General features: G+C 35.1%; 1 protein-coding gene across 1 annotated transcript in view; it reads left to right on the top strand.

Annotated features, from left to right (window-relative positions):
• Positions 1-9,133: 9,133 nt before the first annotated feature.
• Positions 9,134-23,433, top strand: part of NID1 (nidogen 1) — a 108,093-nt gene continuing 93,793 nt past the window's right edge. Inside the window, exon 1 of the mRNA XM_074262465.1 lies at positions 9,134-9,559. Coding sequence (XP_074118566.1) covers positions 9,308-9,559 — 252 coding nt within the window. The 5' untranslated portion in view covers positions 9,134-9,307. The remainder of the gene's footprint in view (positions 9,560-23,433) is intronic.

The following is a 23,433-nucleotide window of genomic DNA, read 5'->3' as shown; positions in this document are numbered from 1 at the left end:
TGTTTGTAGCAGCTCTTTGTGTAGTGGCTAGAAACTGGAAGATGAATGGATGTCCATCAATTGGAGAATGGTTGGGTAAATTGTGGTATATGAAGATTATGGAATATTATTGCTCTGTAAGAAATGACCAGCAGGAGGAATACAGAGAGGCTTGGAGAGACTTACATCAACTGATGCTGAGTGAAATGAATAGAACCAGAAGATCTCTGTACACTTCAATGTTGTATGAAGATGTATTCTGATGGAAGTGGATATCTTCAACATAAAGAAGATCCAACTCACTTCCAGTTGATCAATGATGGACAGAAATAACTATACCCAGAGAAGGAACACTGGGAAGTGAATGTAAATTGTTAGCACTACTGTCTATCTACCCAGGTTACTTATACCTTCGGAATCTAATACTTAATGTGCAACAAGAAAATGGTATTTACACACATATGTTGTATCTAGGTTATACTGTAACACATGTAAAATGTATGGGATTGCCTGTCATCAAGGGGAGGGAGTAAAGAGAGGGGGGGATAATTTGGAAAAATGAATACAAGGGATAATGTTATAAAAAGTTACTCATGCATATATACTGTGGAAAAAAAATTCTAAAAAAAAAAAAAAAAAAAGAACTAGGTCTGAAACAGTAGTGCAAAAAAGGCTGCCCTAAGAGACAATGTCTCCTCATCCTTAGGTGAGTAGAACCTAACTTTAACATGAAGTTCAAAGTGAAAAAATAGGCTGAGAAAATGAGCAAACAACAACAGCAAAAGAATTGGATCACAAAAAGCTACTATGGTGACAAGAAAGATCAAGATACAAATTCAGAAAAAAACAATGTAAAAATAGCTATAAACAAAGCCTCAAAGAAAAATGCACATTGGTTACAAGCTCAACAAGAATTTCTGGAAAAAGCTGAAAAAAGATATGAATGGTAGATGAAAAATGGAAAAAGAAATGAGTGGTATCATCAAATTCCATAGCTCCCATGTCTAGGAGAAAATACTTCAAGCAGCTAGAAAGAAACTATTCAAATTTCATGGAGTTACGATCAAACTCACACAAGATTTTGCAACTTCCTTATTAAAGAAGTGAAGGAATTGGAATGTAATGTTCTAGAAGACAAAGGAGTTAGGATTACAACCAAGAATAACCTACCTAGCAAAATGGAGCATAATCCTTCAGGGTGAAATGAATATTTAATGAAATAGAGGACTTTTAAATATTCTTGATAAAAAGACTAGAGGTGAATAGAAAACTTGAATTCAAACATAAAACCAAAGAGAAGCATAAAAAGATAAATATGAAAGAGAAATCAAAAGGGACTTAAGACTAAGCTCTTCACATTCCTATAACAGATGATAATGCATTTAACTTCTAAGAACTTAATCATGATCTATGCCCAAAGAGCTATAAATTCATGTATACCTTTTGCTGTAAAGATACACCTCTAACTCTGTACCCCAAAAAAGATTTTTTTTTTAAAGGAAAAGATATTATATGTACAAAAATATTTATAGCTGCTCTTTTCTTAGGGCAAAGAATTGAAAATTAAGGAAATGTTCAACAATTGGAAATTGGTTGAATAAATTATGTCATGTGATTATTATGATACTGTTATCCTATAAGAAATGATAAGTAGGATGCTTCAGAAAAACCTGAAAAGTCCTCCATGAGCACATACAAACTAAAAATGTATCATGTACAAAGTAACAGCAATGTTGTAGGATAATCAGTTCTGAATGACTTTGCTATTCTTTACAATATCCAAGACTACTCTAAAGGACTTATGGTGAAAAATGCTATTTATACCCAGAGAAATAACTAATTGTGTGTGAATACAGATGGAAGCATACTTTTAAAAAAACTTTATTTTTCTTGGCTGTTTTTTAGGGGGGCTGTCTATGTTTTCTTTTGCCACATCACTTCTATAGAAATGTTCTGCATAATCTCACATGTACTTCTCAATGGGGAAAGAGGCAGGAAGAGAATCTGGAAGTCAAAATTTTAAAAACATAAAAATTGGTTTTACATGTAACTGGGAAGATAAAATATTTTAAAATAAAAATAAATAATTTTAAAAAGAAAAAAATAACTATCGTTGTTTGAATAGTTATAAGATTCTTTCTCTCTCTACATATATGTATAAACACACATACATATATATATGTTTTCTACATAGACAAGGGTAAAAATAAAATCCCAAGTTCTTTTGAAGATGGCTTTAATTATTAGAAGATTTAAATCATATGTGTGTGCACTTATTTCATTTAGTCTCCTTCCCAGTAGGGTAATCTTTAAAAAAAAAAAGGAGGGATGAAAAAAGAGAGATGAAAAGAGGGAGAAGAGAGGAAGAATGAGAAAATTATGTCACATAAAACAGATGTGCAGGGGAGCTACAGTAGAAGGGGAAATGAGGGTGATGGTGGCAGGTAATACTTGAATATCACATTGATACTAGTTCAAAGAGGAAAGACTCTGTGTGTGTGCGTGCGTGTGTGTGTGTGTTATATTATGTTATATTATCTAACAAAAGGGGGAAGACAAGATAAAAGGAGATAGTGATAAGAAAGAGAAAAATGGAAGAGCAGATTAAGGTCAGAAAAAAAAACAACAGACATCTGAAGGGGGACAGGGCAAAATTAGAGAGAAAGATTCATAAACAGAAGAAAATAAGATGGAGAGAAATACATAATAATCATAACTTAATGTGAATGGGATAATATCACTCATAAAATTGAGGTGAAAATCAGAGTGGATAAGCAACAAGAATCCAATAATATGTTGCTTACAAGAAACACACTTAAGACAAAAAAGACATACACAGAGTTAAAATAAGGGACTGGAGCAGAATCTGTTATACTTCAGCTAAGTTTAAAAAAGTAAAGATAAGAATCATGATCTCAGACAAAAGAAAAGCAAAAGAAGACCTAATTAAAAGAAATGATTAGGAAAACTATGTTTTGTTGAAAGGGACAATAAACAATGAAGAAAGATCAATACTAAACACGCAACAAATGACAGCATATTCAAAATCTTAAAGGTAATAAAAAACAAAACAAAATAAAAATAAGAGAGCCAAAATCAGAAGGAAAACAGGACACTGGGAGAAAAAAATGTATAAGTTTTGATAAAAAGCCTTATTTCTCAAATATGTAGGGAACTGAGTTGAATGTATAAAAATAAGTGCCATTCCCCAATTGATAAATAGTAAAAGGATATGTAGAGGAAGTTTTCAGAAGAAGAAAGCAAAAATATCTATAGTCATATGAAAAAAATGTCTTAAAGCACTATTTCTTAAAGAAATGAAAATTAAACAACTTTGAGATTTCACCTCATACCTATCAGAAAGGCTAACATGACAAAAAAGAAAAATGACAAAATGCTGGAATAGATGTGGGAAAACACTAATGCATTGTGAATAGAATTGTGAATTAGTTCAAGAATTCTAGTGAACAATGCCCAAAGGGCTATAAAACCCTTAGACACAGGAGCTACTACCACATCTGTATCCCAAAGAGATTTTTAAAAGAGATATGTGTATGTACAGATATATATATATATATATACATACCTATATACATATATGTAAACATGCATACACACAAACATACATACATATGTATATACATGTATACATATGTATATATCAGCTCTTTCTCTGATAGCAAGTAGTTGACAATTGAGGAGTATATCTACCATATGACTGTGAAAAAGTAATATGCTGTAAAAAATGATGAACAAGATGCTTTGAGAAAAGTCTGAGAAGACATATATAAACTGATGAAGAATGAAGTGAATAAAACCAGGTGATCATTGTACATAGTAACAGCTATGTTTTGACAATGATCAATTGTGAAAGTCTTAGCTACTCTGATTCACACAATGATGTAAGTACTCATGATGAAAAATGCTATTTATTTCCAAAGAAAGAACTGATGAATACTGAGTGCAAATTGAAGTATAATTTCTTTCTTTCTTGTTTTTTGAAATATGACTAATATAGAAATGTTTTTCATATATATAATTGATATCATAGTGATTTCCTTCTCAATGGTGGTAAGGGGCTGGAGGGAGGGAGAGAATTTGGGATTCCAAAAAACTTTTAAATGAATATTAAAAGTTAATAATTAATTTTTGAAAGTTGAAAGAAAAAATAAAATAATTTGATATCACAAACATGAAATTGATTGTATTTTGATAGATAGAAGATTACTCTTTAATTATGTGGGGGTCATTCTGGAATCAGCTATCTATTTACTGCTAAACAATTGCCTTATTAAAACAAATGGCAAAATTAGTACAAAACAAAGAATAAAAATGAGAAAAGGATGGCAAGCAATTAAAACAACCTGCTCCTGGCATATTCAAATAAGTTATTGAAGATAAAAAATGAAATATCAACAGAAGATATTGACACATACTCTAAAAATTTCATGCAATATTTTAACTAAATAGCCTAAAGACTATTTTGCTCAATTAGCAAAAGTTGACTTACTTGCTGAAGAGTAAATGGAAGCCTAGAATAAGACATGTTTATAGTATAAATTTGTTCATAACATTTTAGTGAGATAGATATGGAAGATTAAGAACAATGTTATCTCTTAAAATAAGAGAGAAACAGGAAATAATAACCCCAGTTTAAATAAATTTGGTGAGAAATACAAATAAGTAAAATCATCACAGATTAAGGAAGAAATTTAAGATTTCATGAAGGAACAGAGATTTCAGTAGCTATTTGAATAATAGAAAAGGAAAAGTTGGACAAGTTGAAGTATTCTTGGCACAGGATGTAGCTTTTAAAAGTTTCTGAAAAAGTAAAAAGTAAATATAAATATATATGTATAAATTTATATATATATATGTATATATATATACATACATATATATACACACACACATATGTAATATATGTTCAATACATTTGCCTAAGAGGAACAGGTGGAAGAGGCTGAGAACAGATCAAAGGAAAGATAATGAAATAATTCTGGAAAACCCTGGCTGAAGTTTATAGCAGTGAGAATTTTTAAGCTGACTCATTTTTATAGTGAATAATATATGTAGAGATGGAAAGAAAAGAATTATTGTTTAGCTGCCTTCTCCATGCATTCCTTCATCCTCCATTTTGAGGAGAGCCCCAGATTTACCACCCTTTATCGTTCAACTTCACTGCCATAATGTCAAGTGAATTCATCCTCTTCTTTCCTCCATATTTACATTTTTTTTTCAATTTTTTTAAGTGTATTGTCTTTTCCCTTTAGAATATGGTACTCAAAGTCAAAAACTGCCTTTATATTTAGTTATATTTGTATCACCAGTATATAGCAAAATGCCTGGCACATAAAATGATTATATTAAGTACACTGCTACAGATACTCTTGGAATGCTGTAACACTATTGCATTCTCCTGGTACAATGATCATACTTTCCCATCCCATCATTCATCTGTATTGCTCACTGTAATGCTGATACACAAGATCCTAACTTGTAAGCAAGATAAAAAAAGAATTAATTTTTCAAAGTTTGTAGGCATGGGGAAGCCTATAAATTCTAGAGAGAATTATACTGAAGTCTTGTTGGAGCCTGGAAATAGGTAAGTTGCTATAGGCCTTGCTAGAGATGACCTTAGCTTTAAGTAGCAGTAGAGATAAAGATAAACAGACAAATTCAGGAGACATTATGAATCAGCCAATCAACAAACAAACATTTTCTATATTCCAGAAAGAATACAAATGGAATAACATTTAAAAGAAATTAATGGAACTATGGAAGTCCCATAAATTAAAATTCATTAGCATGACATTCAAGATTTCAATGGACTTTCTAGTCTTGATTCCTTCTGTTTTTCTTGAAATCCTCCATCCTGCAATCTAAACAGATTATGGATTCTTCCCTGTTTTCTTCTGCCTTTTTCTCCTAGCATGTTGTTAGCCTTGATCTAATAGACTCTTCCTTACTCCTAATGTCTAATTGTTAAAAGTTTTTCTTTTTTTTTCAAGAACTGAGTTACCGAAATGACCAGCAGAATGAACACAAAGCGGCTTGGAGAGACCTTCATGAACTGATGCTGAGTGAAGTGAGCAGAACCAGGAGATCATTATACACTTCAACAACAATACTGTATGAGGATGTATTCTGATGGAAGTGGATTTCTTCAACAAAGAGAAGATCTAATTCAGTTTCAATTGATCAATGATGGACAGAATCAGCTACACCCAGAGAAGGAACACTGGGAAATGAGTGTAAACTGTTAGCATTTTTGGTTTTTTTCACAGGTTTTTTTTACCTTCTGAATGCAATTCTTCCTGTGCAACAAGAAATTCGGTTCTGCACACATATATTGTATCTAAGATATACTATAACATATCTAACATGTATGGGACTGCCTGCCATCTAGGGGCAGGGGTGGAGGGAAGGAAGGGAAAAATCAGAACAGAAGTGAGTGCAAGGGATAATGTTGTAAAAAATTACCCATCCATATGTACTGTCAAAAAAAAAGTTATAATTATAAAATAAAATTTTTAAAAATTAAAAAAAAGAACTGAGTTACCAATTAACCTTTCTTGATCTTTCCCCTCTAGTGAGAAATCCTTCCCTTCTCGAATTTCTCAGACAATTCTTTTCTCCCTTTCCTTCACACTTAAGAATTTCTAACTTACATTAACAGTTATCTGTGTCTATGATATATCTCCCTTCAACTCTTTATACTTACTGGACTATAAGGACCTCAAGGAAAAGAATGTTATATCCCTAATATTTAGAATAGAGCCTTGCACATAATATTCACTTAATAAATGCTTGTTGAAATGAATTAAATTTAAATGACTACTAGGATTCTCCCCCTTTCCAAATAGATTATAAAATTTTGGAAAGCAGACAAGAAGACAACAAGTATATATTGAATAGTTACAATGCACCAGACATTGTGTTAAGTGATATAGATACAAAAAAGAGCAAAAATAACCTGTCCCTAACCTGAAAAAGCATTCATTCTGATGTGGGAAACAATATATAAACAACTAGGTACAGACTTAGTAACTGGACAACTGGGGAAGGCCTCCTATAGAAGGTATATTTGAGCTTGAAGAAGCAAGGAAGAAAGCCCAAAAGCCAAGAAGCAGAGATGAGGGGATATATTCCTCCATGTAGAGGGGAAGACAGAAGGTTGTCTTCATGGAACTTGAAATAGGCCAGTGTATCTGGATCAGAGAGAAGGTGATGGGTTTAAGAAGGCTGAAAAGGTAGAAAGGAGGCTGGGTTAAGAAGAATTTCAAATGTCAAAGGATTTTATATTTTATTCTAAAGGAAGCCATGGTAGCTCATTTAGCACTAGGGTGATATATATAAGCAGACCTATACTTTAGAAAAGTCACATTGCCAGCTGAGTGGAAGATGATTGAAAAATAATGAGAGATTTGAGGCAGGAAGGGATACTAATTAGAAATCTGCAGCAATCTTACAAACAAGAGATGATGAACTAAACTTATATGAGAATAGAGAAATGTTGTGAAATAGAAAAGGCAAGATCTGGCTACAGATGGGACATGTGAGGATAAATTGAGGACTTAAATATAACACTTGTGAGCCTGAGTAACTAAGAGGATAGCTGTGCTCTCAAAAGTAAAAGAGAATCATGAAATTTAATAGAATATAACGTTGTTGGGCAGAGAAGGAGAGATAATGAGTTTTATTTTGGACATGCTAAGTTTGAGAGATCTATGCAATTCCACTTGAACTTGCAAGAGACAGCTGAAAGCGGGCAATTAATTTGAGAGATACTAGAACAGGATATGAAAATCTGAGCATCATCTCCATAGAGATATTAATTGATCCCAAGGAAATTGAGAAGGTTACCAAATTAGGCGTAAGTTAGGTAGAGGGAAAAGGGAAGAGGGCAGAGACCTTACATCATATGGATTCATGCCAAAACAGAACAAGGTTCAACAAATGGCAGACATATAGCGTGTAAAGTGGTGTAAAAAATATTGGATTTGGATCAGAATACCTCTTTTACTTTCCATCTGTGAGAAGTTCTGGAAGTCAGGTAACCACATTGAACTTCGTCTATAAAATAAGAATCTTCCAGCTCTGTATTCTGCAATTATTTCTGTTTTGACCAGAAAACTTGAGGGTCTTCCACTCCCAAACTTTATCTATCTATCTATCTATCTATCTACCTATCTATCTATCTATCTATCTATTCATCCATTCATTCATCTATTCATTCATTCATTTATTTATTTATTTAGCTGTTTATTTATTTATTTTATTTTTTGGCTAAGTGAAAGAGCCCATTCTTTTCTTCGATTTCTATCTAGCCTAAATCACTAAATGGGTGTAGCCTCAGTCAAATTGAGACCTGTTGAAGACCTTAGCTTAAAAAGGCCAAGGGCTCCCACTGCATCATCTCCAATTATCCCGATCTATATTTGGCCACAAGATCCAGATAGCTCTAGAGGGGAAAGTGAGGCACGTGACTTTGCAAAGCTCTCCCTCAAATTCAATTCACTTGCATGTCACAGCCCTGTTCGAAGGAAGGACAAACAACAACAGTATTCTAGAATAACTACACACAGCGGATACTTAGGTGATAAAAAGAACATTGTTCCTGGCTATTCCTTTCCAGACTACTAGCTGGAAATAACACCTCGGAACTGCAACAGTTTAAAGTCTAACCTCGGAACTAGCAACTGTTTTAAGTCTACAGCTCCCGAGGCAATGGATATATGCAAGGGGTTGATGGAGTTATGTAAAAGAACTCTGTTTGCAAACCAAAGAGAATTCTTCTACTTTGAAAAATAAAATCAATAGCCAAGCCAATTGAGGATTTTATAAAAAAAAAAAAAAGTAAAACTTTTATCCAGGTCCCGGGAGGGAACATTCATTTGTCTCCAGAAATTAAGTCCCGTAATATGGTGAACAATGATGGGGTTCAATGAAGAACGCTGGGGGAAAAATGGGGAGAAAAACTAGGGAAAAAAGTATACAAGCAAGGGTCCCAAAGCTCTTTACTTCAGAACAGCTGCTGGACATGGGGAGAGGTCGGAGGAGTGACCCTTCCTTTCTCATTCCTATTGGTTCTTGCTCCTCTGAGGTTGATTGGGTAGATATTCCTTTCCCCTCCTCTCTCCATGCCCCCTTTGGCTCCCTTCCTTTCCCGGTTTGGAAATTTCTAAACTGGAGGCGTGTAGGGGCTGTTGAGGGGCTTCTGATTACAGCTCGGCCTCGGGCGTCACCCTTCCTCTCGCCCGCTGGGGACCCGTTGAGCCTCTAGGGCTCCGAAAAGTTTGGAGTTGGGGGGCGCCTTCACTGGGACATGTTGTCCCCCAGGGATCTTAAGAGGAAAAGGGGCAAGATGAGTGCCTGGACGCGGGTTGTGCTACTACTGTCCTTGGCGCTACTTCTGCCCGCGGTGCCCGGGGGATGTCTGAGCCGGCAAGAACTCTTCCCTTTCGGACCCGAGCAGGGGGACCAGGAGCTGGAAGCTGGGGACGACTCCATCTCCCCAGCCCTGGAGCTCCGCTTGAAGATCCACTTCTATGACAAATACGACGTCTCCTCCGTCTATGTGAGTGCAGTGTGTGTGTGTGTGTGTGTGTGTGTGTGTGTGTGTGTGTGTGTGTGTGTGTGTGTGTGTTAGGTCGGTGTGTAAAGGAAGATGGGGAGTGAGTAGGGAGGAGAGATGATTGGGGGATACTCTAGCCAGAGGAAAAGAATGTTTGGAGAGATGAGACTCGACGTGAGGGACGTGTAGATCCAGACACTAGAAGAAGGGATCCTGTGTCAGTCTCAGACTCTAGTAGGGGTCTCCCTTATACCCCTCGGGTTTCTATTTTCCGCGCCTCCACTGCCTCTTGTGCGCCGCTCCCATTCAACTCTGGCTTTGCCTCCCTCTCCACTTCTCCCAAAGCGTATCTTTGGGAGTTGCCTTTCAGTTGGTTTCCGCCGTCCAGGGAAGAAAGGAACTCGGGGAGCCACACTTTTCTCCACTTTGGTATCCCTACCTTATGTTGTCCTTGCAATTCCAAGCCGGAGTTTGCGTCTCCTCCAGAAGAAAGAGCCTAATGTAAGGGAGACTTAGCGCCTGGGAACTTTGCTTGTAATTTTTCCATTGTGCTGTTAGTTTGGAGGAGGGAGCACACGACCTTCACTGTACAGCTTGTACATTGTATAAGCCCAGGATTAAATCACCCTCATCCGACTGCACGGCTGAGAGCTGAGAACCCAGGGCCATGCTCAAATGCTCCTTGGTGCCCAACGCATAGGAAGTCAAGACTGGATCCGCGAAAGGGTTAAGCTTGATTCCCTGCCCCTGGGTAATTAACTTGCAGAAATCTCCTTGTACTTCCTAGGGCTGATTTCGGAGTTATTTTGTGTGTGGCTTTCAAGGTACCTTTTGGCAATGATTCACCTCCCTAAGTAGGCTTATTTTAGAGCCCAGACAGCCGTATAATGAACTGAGAGAACCCTTGTGATCTAATTTCCTGTTGTATTGTATTGTCACTATTGAAAGCCCTAAAAGAAGATTGAAAGCTGGAGACCTTTAGAGTTCTAATGAACTTCATGTCTGATGATAGAAAATCTGTCCAGACTCTTCTAGTAAACTCTCTCTCTCTCTCTCTCTCTCTCTCTCTCTCTCTCTCTCTCTCTCTCTCTCTCTCTCTCTCTCTCTCTCTCTCTCTCTCTCTCTCTCTTTCTCCTCTCTCTCTCTCTCTCTCTCTCTCTCTCTCTCTCTCTCTCTCTCTCTCTCTCTCTCTCTCTCTCTTTCTCCTCTCTCTCTCTCTCTCTCTCTCTCTCTCTAAATATATATATATATATATATACATATATATTAGAGTAAATGGTACACTTCTAGTAACTATATAAGTTGCATTACTTACCACTTCCCCTGTGAAGTGTTACAGATCCCAACCCAATCTCATCCCTTTCCTCTATTTTATATTTATTGCATGCATTCCAGAAGTGAGGAAAATAAAACAAAACACACATACCATTGTATCCTTCTGGTTAAATAGAAGTGATTTGTAAGAGGGCTGGTTGAACTCTGTCTTTGACAACGCCCACGTGTAGCCTGTCTCCTTTCCATAAGAATGCCTTAAGTCAGAAACTTGGAGAGAATGGATTCTTAGCCGGCTTTATTGCTGAACCCTTGGAGGGTTCTCTCTAGCTATTATACTGCTGTCTGGTCTCTAAAATAAGCCTACTCAGGGAGGTGAATCATTGTCAAGAGATCTCTTGAAAGCCACACACTAGATGTTCTTGGAAACAGAGTTAGAAAGGGACCTTAGAGGTCACTGTGTGACCCAGAAGATAGAGAGGTAGGTCTGGAGTCAGGAAAACCTGAATTCACATTTGACCTCAGATACTTATTGACTGTGTGAATCTTGAGTTACTTAATTTCTGTTTGAATTTCCTCAACTTCAAAACGAGGATAATAATAGCATTACTTATCCCTGGGTTGTTTCAAGGATTAAACAAGATAATATTTGTAAAACATCTGGCACACAATAGGTGCTTAATAAATACTTATTTCCTTCTTCCTATTACAGAAACACAGTTTTAAATCTGGAAGGGACCTTAGAAATTATCCAGTCCAACTTTCTCATTTTATATATGACAAAACTAAATCTCTGAGAAATTATTTGACTTACCCAAAGTGATCAATCAAATCCAAGTCCTCTGATTCCAGATCCAGAATACTGGGCTCTTGTCTAACTCTTTCCATTACAGATGAGAAAACTGAGGTTCAGATAGTCCCACAGATGACATATAGAACTTTAATGGTTGTAAAGCACTCTAGATCCATAACTTCATTTGATCTTCACAGTAATCCTGGCCAGCAAGTGCTATTAACATTATTATCCCCATTTTACAGAAAAAGAAATCAAGGCAGTTAGAGGTTAAACAGCTTGCCTAAAGTCACAGAGTGTAAAGAACAGTTTGAACCCACTTACTGCAGGATTTTTTCTGTGGCTCTATCCTATAACATTAATCTAAGTATCTGGGGATGTTAAGATTTGGAAACAACTCTGGGATTTCATTGTCTCCAAAAGAAATTCCTGATATCCACTTGCCTAAATGATCAAAAAAGTTTTTATTTCTTGTATATATATATGAGAGAATTCCAAGTCCCTTTTTTGTATATTGAATAGTATAGTATAATAATATATTTATTTTTATGAGCAGTGCTGGTAGTCTTTTGGTATCTTAAGAGAGCAAAGGATGAGGTTGATCATTTATTCTCTGTTCTGTGTTGAGATCTCTTCTAGGAATGAGAGTCAAGGTACATCTAATTTACAATGTAGTATAAGAGGAAGAAAGTCTTTATGCTCAGGAAGTTAACAATTTGGTTGAGAAAACATAACTAAAACACTACTCATTTACATTGGTCCCAAGTACAATAGGAAGTCATTGTGAGAATTGTAAGGATTTGAGAAGTTAAGGAAGGCTTCATGTAGGAAGAAAAATTTAAGAGGGATCTTGAGAATAAGACTAGACTTGAAGTATCATGGAAGGGGCAGGAGATTCTAAGCAGGGAGATCAGCATAAGCAAAAAATATGAAAGCAGAAATAAGTATGACATATTGTGGAGGACAGTGATGACTGATTATTATTTTAAGGAATGTCAGAGATCATGTAATTGAACTCCTTCACTCTAAGGCAATCTGTCCAAAGTCACTCATATAACAGAGAAGAATTTGAACCTAGACCTGATCTCTGATCCATAGTACTTTCTATATATGTTAGGGAGATATCAGGATATGAGATTAGTTAGTTAAGATGGAGTCACTTGATGAAAGGGTTTAAAAATCAGTTAGAGGAATTTGTGCTTGTGAAATAGGTTGTAAAGGAAGCTTGTTAGATCCTAAAGACAAAATAAAAGCAGTATTTTTGGAAGATTAATTTGGAGGGGGTATCTGGAGGTGGGCTGCAGTAGAAGGTAGACAATAGGAAACTAGATGGAGACTGTTGAAATAATCTGGGTCTAGGTCTGGGAAGTGGTAATAAGGAAGGAAAGGAATGTGAATCCTATATACATTTCAAAGAAAGAATGACACAATATAGTGACAAATTAGATTTAGGAAGCGAGTCTAAGATAATCTCATTTTGGGGGATGTGAGGGGAAAATGGTGATACTTCTAGAAAGGAGGAATGGGAAAGGGGTTCTGATTTCAGTCTCTTGTTTAGACTTGAATTTAAGGTCATCTATGACATTAAGGTCTGCAGAAAAAGAGAATTAAAACAATCATATATTTAATGTTATTAATAAAATTACTTTCGACATGCTAGGTAGAACATCTTAGGCTAATATAGTAAAAACTGAAAGCAAGGAAAATTTAATGCTTATGAATTAGGCAGGAAGCATGATTTGGTAACATATATGACATTAGAGGACATAGTTAGAATCTTGCTTTTGTTATTTAGCATCTGTGTGAACTTGGGAAAGTTATTTAACTTTGGGTTTCATTTACTGATCTTTAAAATGGAGAAACTGGAGTAGATGGCTCCTAAGGTCCCTTTCATCTCCAAATCTATGATCTTCTGTAAAGGTTGGAGTGATTAGCCATTTTGACATTCAGCATTTTCTCCCTGAAGGCTTGTTCAATAGGCTCCTACATTATATTGTTCTAGTGTCTTCATACTGTCCCATTCTATGAAAATGAAAGGTCTAAGTTCAATCTCCCTAGTGCTTGCTCAGCAGATGTGACCAGCTGTTCTTTGGACACAAGCCTATGGTACTAAGAAAAAGAGGTCACGCCTGGATACTCATTCCTGAGCCAGATCACTGAGTCACTGAAAATGTCATAAGGGATCTGCCACATTGATCAATGGCCAGTGATAATAGGTCAGTGAGCTTGTTTTGTTTCCGGGAAAATTCTAGATTGGATCACTAACTATCAAAAAGATGATCAGTGAACATCTAGAAAAAAGTGTTAATTACAAACAGCCAAGATAGCTTTATCCAGAAAAGGTCATACTAGGCTTATCTTCTTTCTTTCTTTCTTTTTTTTTTTTTCAATAGAGCTGTAAAATGAGAGGGAATGCTGTAAATATAGTTTATCTAGATTACAGAAATGTTTTCATAAAGTGTTTATATTACTCTGGTGAAAATCATAGGGGCTGGATGATAATATACATATATGAATTTGAAACTAATTGAATAACCAGATTCAAAGAATATATATGAAACTAATGATTTTCTATCAACTTGGTCTGAGGTTTCCAGTGGAATACCTCAGGCTTGACCTCGTGTTAACTTGGATAAATCATCAATATTTATTTAAATATATATCTATGTTATCATTTAGTCATCTTTCTTTCCTGTCTGTCTCTTTGTGACTCTTTTTGGGGTTTTCTTAGTAGTTGGCTATTTCCTTACATGTTGGCCATTTCCTTCTCCTGCTCATATTACAGAACACCAAACTGAGCAAACAAGGTTAAGTGACTTGCCCAGAATCATACATCTAGTATCTGATGCCAGATTTGAACTAAAAAAGATGACATTTCCTAACTCCAGGGCCAGCATCTATCCACTGCACATGGAATCAGGAAGACCTGTGTTCAAATCTTGCCTCTAACTCCGAGCCAGACACTTTATTCATCCCACTTAATTATCCTTACATCCATCTGTCTGTCTGTCTATCTATGTCTATCTATCTATCTATCTATCCATCCATCCATCCATTTGTCTATCTCAGATTTATAGATGATACAAAACTGGGTGAGATAGATAGCACATTTTATCAAGGAATTGAAAGTCAAAAAAACTGGGTCTAACACAATGACATTTAATAAGAATACATGTATATTCTTTGAATTGGATACCCCCCAGAAATCATCTTTAAAAGGCTGGAATCTATTGGCTACTTATTCCTTACTCTCCTTTTCCTACTTCTGACCACTATAATTCAAAAGATAAACATTCTATTTCTCTGAGGTATCATAGCAAGACAGATTGTCTTCATTACGCCATAAGTCATTTTCCACATATTTCACCTGTCAGCCATATTTATTCTAACATCAGCTTTTATTTATTTATTTGTGGCTGGGACAATTTGGTGTTAAGTAACTTGCCCATGGTCACACAGCTAGGAAGTGTTAAGTGTCTGAGGCTAGATTTGAACTCAGGTTCTCTTGACTTCAAGAGTGGTGTTCTATCCACTGGGCCATAGCTGCCCCAACATCAGCTTTTGTAGATTTTTGTGTATGATGTTTTTCTGATTAATTCTTTTTAGGTCATCACAGCCATTTCCTAAATTTTAGATCTCATTATGTCTTTCCTACTTTGCATATAGTAGTATAGCAGAATTGCTACACTACTTTATCCAAGGTGATATAGGTCATAAATGCCCGAGTAGAGATTTGAACCTAGGCTTTCTGTCACTAATATTTTCTACTGCAATAGTTTAATGGCTAACTTTGATATATTGTTTTAAGATTCGCAAAGTTTTTTACTTATCTTACTTCATTTGATCCAGGCTACAACACTGTGAGGTAGGTGTTATTATTACTATCTATATTTTACAGATAAGGAGACTAAGGCTACCAGTCAATAAACATTTGTTACAATTCACTGTGCTAAGTGTTGGGGATAAGAAGAAAGGCAAAAGACATCCTTAGTCCAAGGAGCTTCCAATTTAATGGGAGAAAAAAATCATACAAATAAGGAGGTAGAAAAGGAGGGAAAGTACAGGTAATAGAATGATGAAGTCCAGAGGAGTGCCACCAGATAAGAAATGATATAATAAATGGATTGCTCCGAGTGTTCTCATTAAATGGAGATTCTGGGAGCAACTTCCTAATATCCATCCTCCACTCAGAGGGAGGGAAGGTGCAAGGGGCCTGGAAGGCAGAGATATTGAGGTGTTGATTACAATTATTTTGACTCCACATCCAGCAGTCTTATCTATGGTACCATCTAGCTGCTTCTTAATTAGTATCTCTCCTACTGTTTTTCCTTGCTTCAATCCATCTTTCTACACAATTGCTAGAAACATCTTCAACTACTTATCACCTCTCAATTAGACTATTGCAGCAGTTCCCTAATTGGCCTTTCTGCCTTCACCTTGTCTAATTAATATTCCTAAAGCACAACTCTGACCATGATTCTGGCCTGGTCAAGAAACATCAGGGGTTCCCTATTACCCTAGAACAAAACAGAAATTTCATATTTTAAAAGCCTTTCAGACTCTGGCATTAACCTTTCCTTACAAATTGGTTTAACATTAAACTCCTCAAACATTCTATGTTTTGAATAGATGACTAATGAACATATTGAAAGGGAAATGGTGATAACAAAGAACTATCCAGAATACATCATGCCATAACTAATCTCATTTCCTTTTTTGACAGGATTATTAAACTAGTAGATGAGGGGAATGCTTGGATATAATTTACTTGTTAGCAGAATTTCTGACAAAATATATCTTTTTTTGTGGGGAAGATAGAGAAAAGGGAATAGACAATAATTAATCAGTTGGATTCAGATTTAGATAAATGTTTGGACTCAGAATTATTGTTAATGATTTGGTATTATTGGGATAGGAGTCCTTCAGTAGAGTATACCAAGTAATTTGTCTTTGGACCTGTGCTATTTAATGTTTTTTTAAATGATTTGGATAAAGGTATAGGTGTATGTTCATCAATTTTGCAAGTAATAAAACATTAAGAGGACATGATATTGAGCAGCTAGGTGGTGCAGTGGTTAGAACACCAGCCCTGAAGTCAAGGAGGACCTCAGTTCAAATCTGGCCTCAGACACTTACCACTTCTTGGCTGTGTGTGAGAGACAGAGTTGTTTTCAATTGCCTAATGGAAAGTATACTGATTATGGAATCCATAGATCTGAGTTCTCATCCTGGTTATAAAACTTACTATCTCAAATAATAAACCATTCAAATATTGTGGAGCCACAGTTAGGATAACATACAATTTAACCGATTTTACATTAAAGGACAGAGGGCCTGGGATATGATATTTCAGATGGAATAAAAGAATTAGTTTTACAACCAAGAATCACTTACCCAGTGAAACTGAATATAATCCTTCAGGAGAAAAAAATGGATATTTAATGAAATAAAGGATTTTTAAGCAAAAAATGATTATTACCTGTTGTGGCCCTTAAGTGGGACCACTTAACCTAATGGGGCCTCCATTTTGTCATCTGCAAAATTTTGGAGTTGGACTAGTTGATCTCAAAAATCCTTTCTAGCATTGTCTTTAATTCTATAAAATTCTATTAAAAATTCTATAAAATTTTTTTAAGGTTGATTAAACTTGCTCCTAGCTTTGCCCATTTCCACAAATGGTAGAAGTTGCAAAGAAGGGAATTTAGCTGTGATATGAGGGAAAACTTCTTCATAATTAAAGTTGTTCAAACATAAAAAGGGCTGCCTCATGGGGTAGTAAAGTCTCCCTCCTTGGAGATCATCAAGTAAAGGATTCATGATTATTTATCAGATATTTTGTAGAAGTGCTTCTTGTTCAAGTTTGACAATTGAAAGTCCACTCTGAGAATCTGTAATATAACACACTCTTCATTGAGGAATTAAAAACCTAATTGTGGCTTGAAGATTAAAAAGCAACTATACCAACCTTTAGAATATGTTAAGTGTTGGAAGAAAGGTACAAAGTTTTGTAGTTTCCTCTAACCTCTTTCCCTCTTTTCTTTCTGTCTTCTCTCCTTATCTAACCAAATGGGACATTAGATTTATAGCTGAAAGGAACCATATAATCTTATTCATTTTACAGGAAGAAAGTTGATAATAAGAATAATAAGGTGCTATCTAAATGCACTTATTATATGTCAGACACTATAATACTTTACAAATATCATCTCATTTTCCCCGCACACAATAGCTTGGAAGAGAGATACTGAAACACCCCCATTTTAAGGAAACTGAGGCAAACAGAGATAAAGTGATTTGCTCAGAATCATGTGCTGTCCAAATGTGAGCTCTTTGAGTGAAGGAATCACCTTTTGGTCTTTTTTTTTTTCTACAGTATTTATAGAACTTAGCAGAATGCTTCTCACAAGTAAATGTTATGTTTGTGATGTTGAAAAAATAAATATGAGAGCCAAAATTTAAATCTAGGACTTCTTATTCCAAATGCAATTCTTCTCTGTCCCCCCTCCTCCATAGATTCCCAGATTTCATTGCCTGTTCTCTACAAACCTGTCATATGCAATTTCTATGCTCTTGTTTGGTCCACTCTGGATAATCTCAGTTAATTTTTTTACTTTTTTTTTGGTGAGTGATTAGGGAGTTAGGGTAATATTGAGTTATTGCAGCTTCATTTCCATTCTGGGTTTGTCATCAAGCTGAATATATTTGTTTCATTAATCATTAAATTGATTGAAACTGAAGAATACAAAATCTCATTTTAAGAATTCACTTATAAGGATCCACATGTGCAAAAATGTTTGTAGCAGCTCTGTTTGTGGTGGCAAAGAATTGGAAATGCATTGGAAATCTATTGAGGAATGGCTGAATAGGTTATGGTATATGAAAGTAATGGAATATGATTGTTCTATAAGAAATGATGAACAGAAATGGTTTCAGAAAAGCCTGGAAAGACTTACATGAGATGAGTGAAATGAGCAGAACCAGGAAAACACTGTACATAGCAACAGCAAAATTTATGATGATCAATTATGAAAGAAGTAGCTCTTCTCAAAAAGTCAATGATCCAAAGCAATGTCATCTGCATCCAGAGAGAGAACTAAGGAGATTGAATATAGATCAAAGCACACTGTTTTCACCTTCTTTTCTGCTTTTCTTTTCTTTTCTTTCTTGTGGTTTTTTCCTTTTTGTTCTGATTTTTCACTTTCAGCATAATGTGGAAATATGTAAAAAAATGAATATACATGTATAGCTGAAAATAAATTAATTTTAAAAAAGAATTTGTATACTTACATGTATACTTGAATTAAATAAGAAAAAACTTGAGACCAGAAGTCATCCAACTTCTTAGTGGTAATCAGTTGGGTTTAAACAATTTTTAAAATAAGTGACTGCAGCTGTTAGCCATTAGACACATTTAGTTTTTAGCTTTTAGTTTCTTGACCTGTGTGAATAGGATGAAGGATAAATATTATTTAAAGGTATTTTAGGATTGTTTATGCATGTTTAGTAAAATATCATTAATTGTGATAACAGACAAGATAAAGTTTAATTTTGCTAAGAAAATATGGTTTTGTGGTATAAATTAATAAAGTGCTAAGAGAACAAGTTATTTTCAAATATGTTGGAACAATTCATTTCACATAACTAATATTTTAAAATCATTCTTTAGTCAATAAAATAAACCTAGGACCTTTACTAAATAATACTCAGCTTCCTGAGGTGGTACCTTACTGGGTGCTTAATGTTTCTTGAGATGAATAGTGTAGTAGAAAGAACACTGATTTGAATCAGAAACTGTGAATTTGAAGTCTGTCCCTGATACTTTCTAGGTGCAACTTAACTTCACAACCCCAAGCAAATCACTTTGTCTTTCTTAGACTCTTTCCCCATCTCTAAAGGGGGGGTACATTTTATACTAGTGTATTTCACTAAAAGGCAGCAGGATACCATGGATAGAGTGCCAGCTTGAAATCAAGTAGATCTTTATTGATTGTGTAGAGACAGGGTGAATGTTTTTACTATAACTGAGGTACGGTATAAGGATAGTTTTACCTACTCTTCTCCTGGGCTCCCCATGCAGTACATCCTTCTCCACTCAGTTGTCAAATTGATCTTCCTAAAACATGTTGGATAGTAGTATACTTCTCTATAATAATCTTCTTATCACTTCTAGATCAAATTATAAAATCCTCTTTTTATCACTCAAAGTACTTCATAACATGGACCCTCCTTATTTTTCAGGATTCTAAGACTTGGCTCATGCCTATGCACTCTTCAAAGTAGTGATGCTGATTTCTTTGATTCAAATAAGACTCTCCATTCCCTGGCTCCAGGCATTTTCATTGGCACTAGAATTCTATCACCCATGCCTGGAATTCTATCACCATGCCATGCCTTTGTCGATTTCCTTCAAGTCACAGCTAAAATCTCATTTTCTACAAGAAGTCTTTCCCAATTTTTCTATAATGCTAGTGCCTTTCTTCTGTTGATTATCTCCAATTTATTCCATTTATAGCTTCTTTGTGTATAGTCATTTCTATGTTGTCTTCCCCTTTACATTGTGAGCTTCTTAAAAGTGGATATTTTTTTAAAATCCAAAACTTTCTTTTTATCCCCAATTGCTTAGCACACTTCCCAGCACATAGAAAGTACTTAATAAAAGTTTATTAAACAACTGATTATAAATCATTAATAATAAGAGAAATACAAATTAAAACATCTCTGAGGGTCCATTTCACATCTATCTGGTTGGCAAAAAAAAAAAATGAAAACTGAAATTGTTAGAGAGACAATGAGAGGACAGACATATTGGTACATGCTGGTGGTGCTGTGGATTAATCCAAGCATTCTGGAAAATGATTTAGAACTAAACCCAAAAGTCACTATTTTGTTCAAAGCTTTTGGCTTAACAGACGCATATCCCCAAAGAGATCAGAGACAGAAGGAAAGTATTCATAGGTACAAAAGCATTTATAGTAGCACTTTTTAATATTATGAAGAAATGGTATTTAATTGTAATGGGATTTTTTGCATTGTAAGAAATGACAAAGGTTATATATTCAAAGAAACATGGGAAAACTTTTATGAATTCATACCAAGTGAAGTGAACAGATCCAGGACAATAATATAAAGAAAAACAACTTTGAAAGACTTAAGAACTCTGATCAATGCAAAGACCAATCATGACTTTAGAAGACTGGTGACGAAACATACTACTTACCTCTTGGAAAAGCATTCATGGATTAGTGGGGCAGAACAAGGAATACATTTTTAGATAAAATTAACATGTAGATTTTTGTGTTTGACTTTATTATTTGTTACTAGGGAGGTTTTTTTGAGAGGAGGGAAGTATGTGGTTATTGAGAATTCTTTCACCACCTCCCAAAGGAAGTGACCAAGTTAAAAAAAAATATGTAAGATATATATATAATATATATATATATATATATATATATATATATATAAAACATCATTTTATTCTCATAACCACCCTATGAAGTTGGTAGAGCAGTTATTAACTCCATTTTCTGGATGAGAGAACTGAGACTCAGAAATTTAATATGCACTTAAAAATATTATAAAAGTTCATAGTTCCACATATAGCCTTCTTTTTTCAGATTTTAGTCACTTGAAATGTTCATGTTTGCTGATAATAATAAAAAAAACTCAGAAAAAAGAAAGCAAAGATGAGAAGGGAAAGAATTCCACACATTGAGGATAGCCAGAAAAAAAAAATGTATGAATTTGAGAGGTAGATGGTCTTGTACAGGGAATAGCAAGGAGACAAGTTTCATTGGATTTCAGAACAGAAAGAGGGGTGGGGTAGGGGAGTAACATGTCAGAAGACTTGGAAAAGTAGAAGAAAGAGAATTACATCATTGGTAATTTTGGAGAGAGCAGCATCAGTTGAATGATGGTATCAGAAGCCATACTAAAGTCAGTTAAGAAGAGAGTGAGATGACAGAAAGTGGAAACTTTTTTTTTTCATATGGTTGTTGATAGTTTACATTTCTTCTTTTGAGAACTACCTATTCATATCTTTTGGTCATTTTTCCATTTGTGACTGCTTTTTGATGGTATATGTTTCAATTAATTCCCTATATATCTTGTATACAAGACCTGTGAATTTCATCTTATTAGTTATGATTACTATTTCTGTTTATGGAGATATTCTGCCATCCAGCTTTTTACTTCCATATACCTATAACCTTTTTCATGTAGGTACTACTTCAAATAGTACTAATCACTACATATATATACATATACACACACATATAGGGACATATATACACATACACATGCACACACACACACATATATATATATATGTATGTATGTGTGTGTGTGTGTGTGTGTGTGTGTGTATATACACACATACATATCCCTATTTGGTTCTTGTCCATGGTCTCCCTTAAAAGTCCATAAAGGTCTACTTAACATGCAGGAGACTTTTGACATTTTCTTGATCTTTATGCAGCATAACACTTCTGTTCTTCCTGCTGCTGGAACTCTGTCTTCCCAGAAATCAGCCAGAGTCAGGATCACCAAACGTCTTTATTCTTGATCTTTTACGGTCAAGGTCAGGGGATTAGATCTAGCAATCTTCACACACCCCTTCCTCCCTCAAACACCACCAGAGAGAGAATTCCCACTCCTACTCCCCCCCCACACACACGTCACTTCCCCTTCATTGTCCCACCAATCAAGTAAGCACAGAACAGCTGGGGAGGGTCAACCTTCAAACAAGTTAATAGAGAACTGTCCAATTGGCAATTAGTCTCATGTGCTCCATTATCCAAGTGCATTTGCTCAGTTCTAGCCTTTTACATCCTGCATCATTGCATGATCAGCTGACCTCTTTTTTTGGTGATATATTTCCTGAATAATACTTCTGAAACCTCTTTTTCCGCCACAGATTCTTATAGGTAATTCATAAACTGCTCATTCTCATCACAAAAGTCTCCTTTGCCCTTTGAATTATTTATAATTTTGATTCTTTGGATATTATGATGTTCCATGACATTTAGTCATATAGGATTATTGAAAGGATATTGCTGTTTGAAATATGAGTTTTTGAATACAAGAGCACCTTGAGATGGGTGAAAGTACTATGTTGTACTATTTTCGAAAGGCACAGTTCATGAGACCTCTATAATGCTTGTCCAAAATATATGGATTGATATCTTACCTTGATAGAGTGCTTTTCAAGTGCACATTGTAGTCTGAAAAATAGATGTTCATCTCTTTGATTCTTCCAGTGTGACTTGTTAATTGCCCCTTAAGTTGCATTTACTTCATTTACTTATTTATACACACACAATTGTGTGACTTATAACCAACACTGTTTGTTGCAGAAAATTGTGCATGAGTCTCATTTTCTTTTCATCAAGAATAAAACTGATAAATATCTAGGTCATTCTTATGAAGAGTTTATAGAGATGAAAAGATAGTTACATGAGTCAGAGGTTATTATGTCCTATCAATCACTATTTTGGGCTAATATTAAATGTCTTTTCCCCAATCATTCAATATCTACCATTCTTTGAAATATCTTGAAAATATATTTCTCAATACTTTTAAAACAGGTTCATTTCCAATAGTTTTATTCTATGTGTACTTGGCCTGATTCAACCATTCTTTTTACTTCAACTTATTAAATGCTATTTCCATTTTCACCACAAGATAATGTTTGTAAAGTGCTTTATAATTCCTCAAATTATGCCAGCTATTATTACTTTAGAACATATTTGGTTCTGAGCTGTTAGAAAATCCATTGTCATCAATAAGGAGAATAGTTGGTCTAGAGACTGGCAAC

This window comes from Sminthopsis crassicaudata, chromosome 4 (genome assembly GCF_048593235.1).
Source record: "Sminthopsis crassicaudata isolate SCR6 chromosome 4, ASM4859323v1, whole genome shotgun sequence".
NCBI lineage: Eukaryota > Metazoa > Chordata > Mammalia > Dasyuromorphia > Dasyuridae > Sminthopsis > Sminthopsis crassicaudata.
This window is presented reverse-complemented; position numbering and strand designations above follow the sequence as displayed.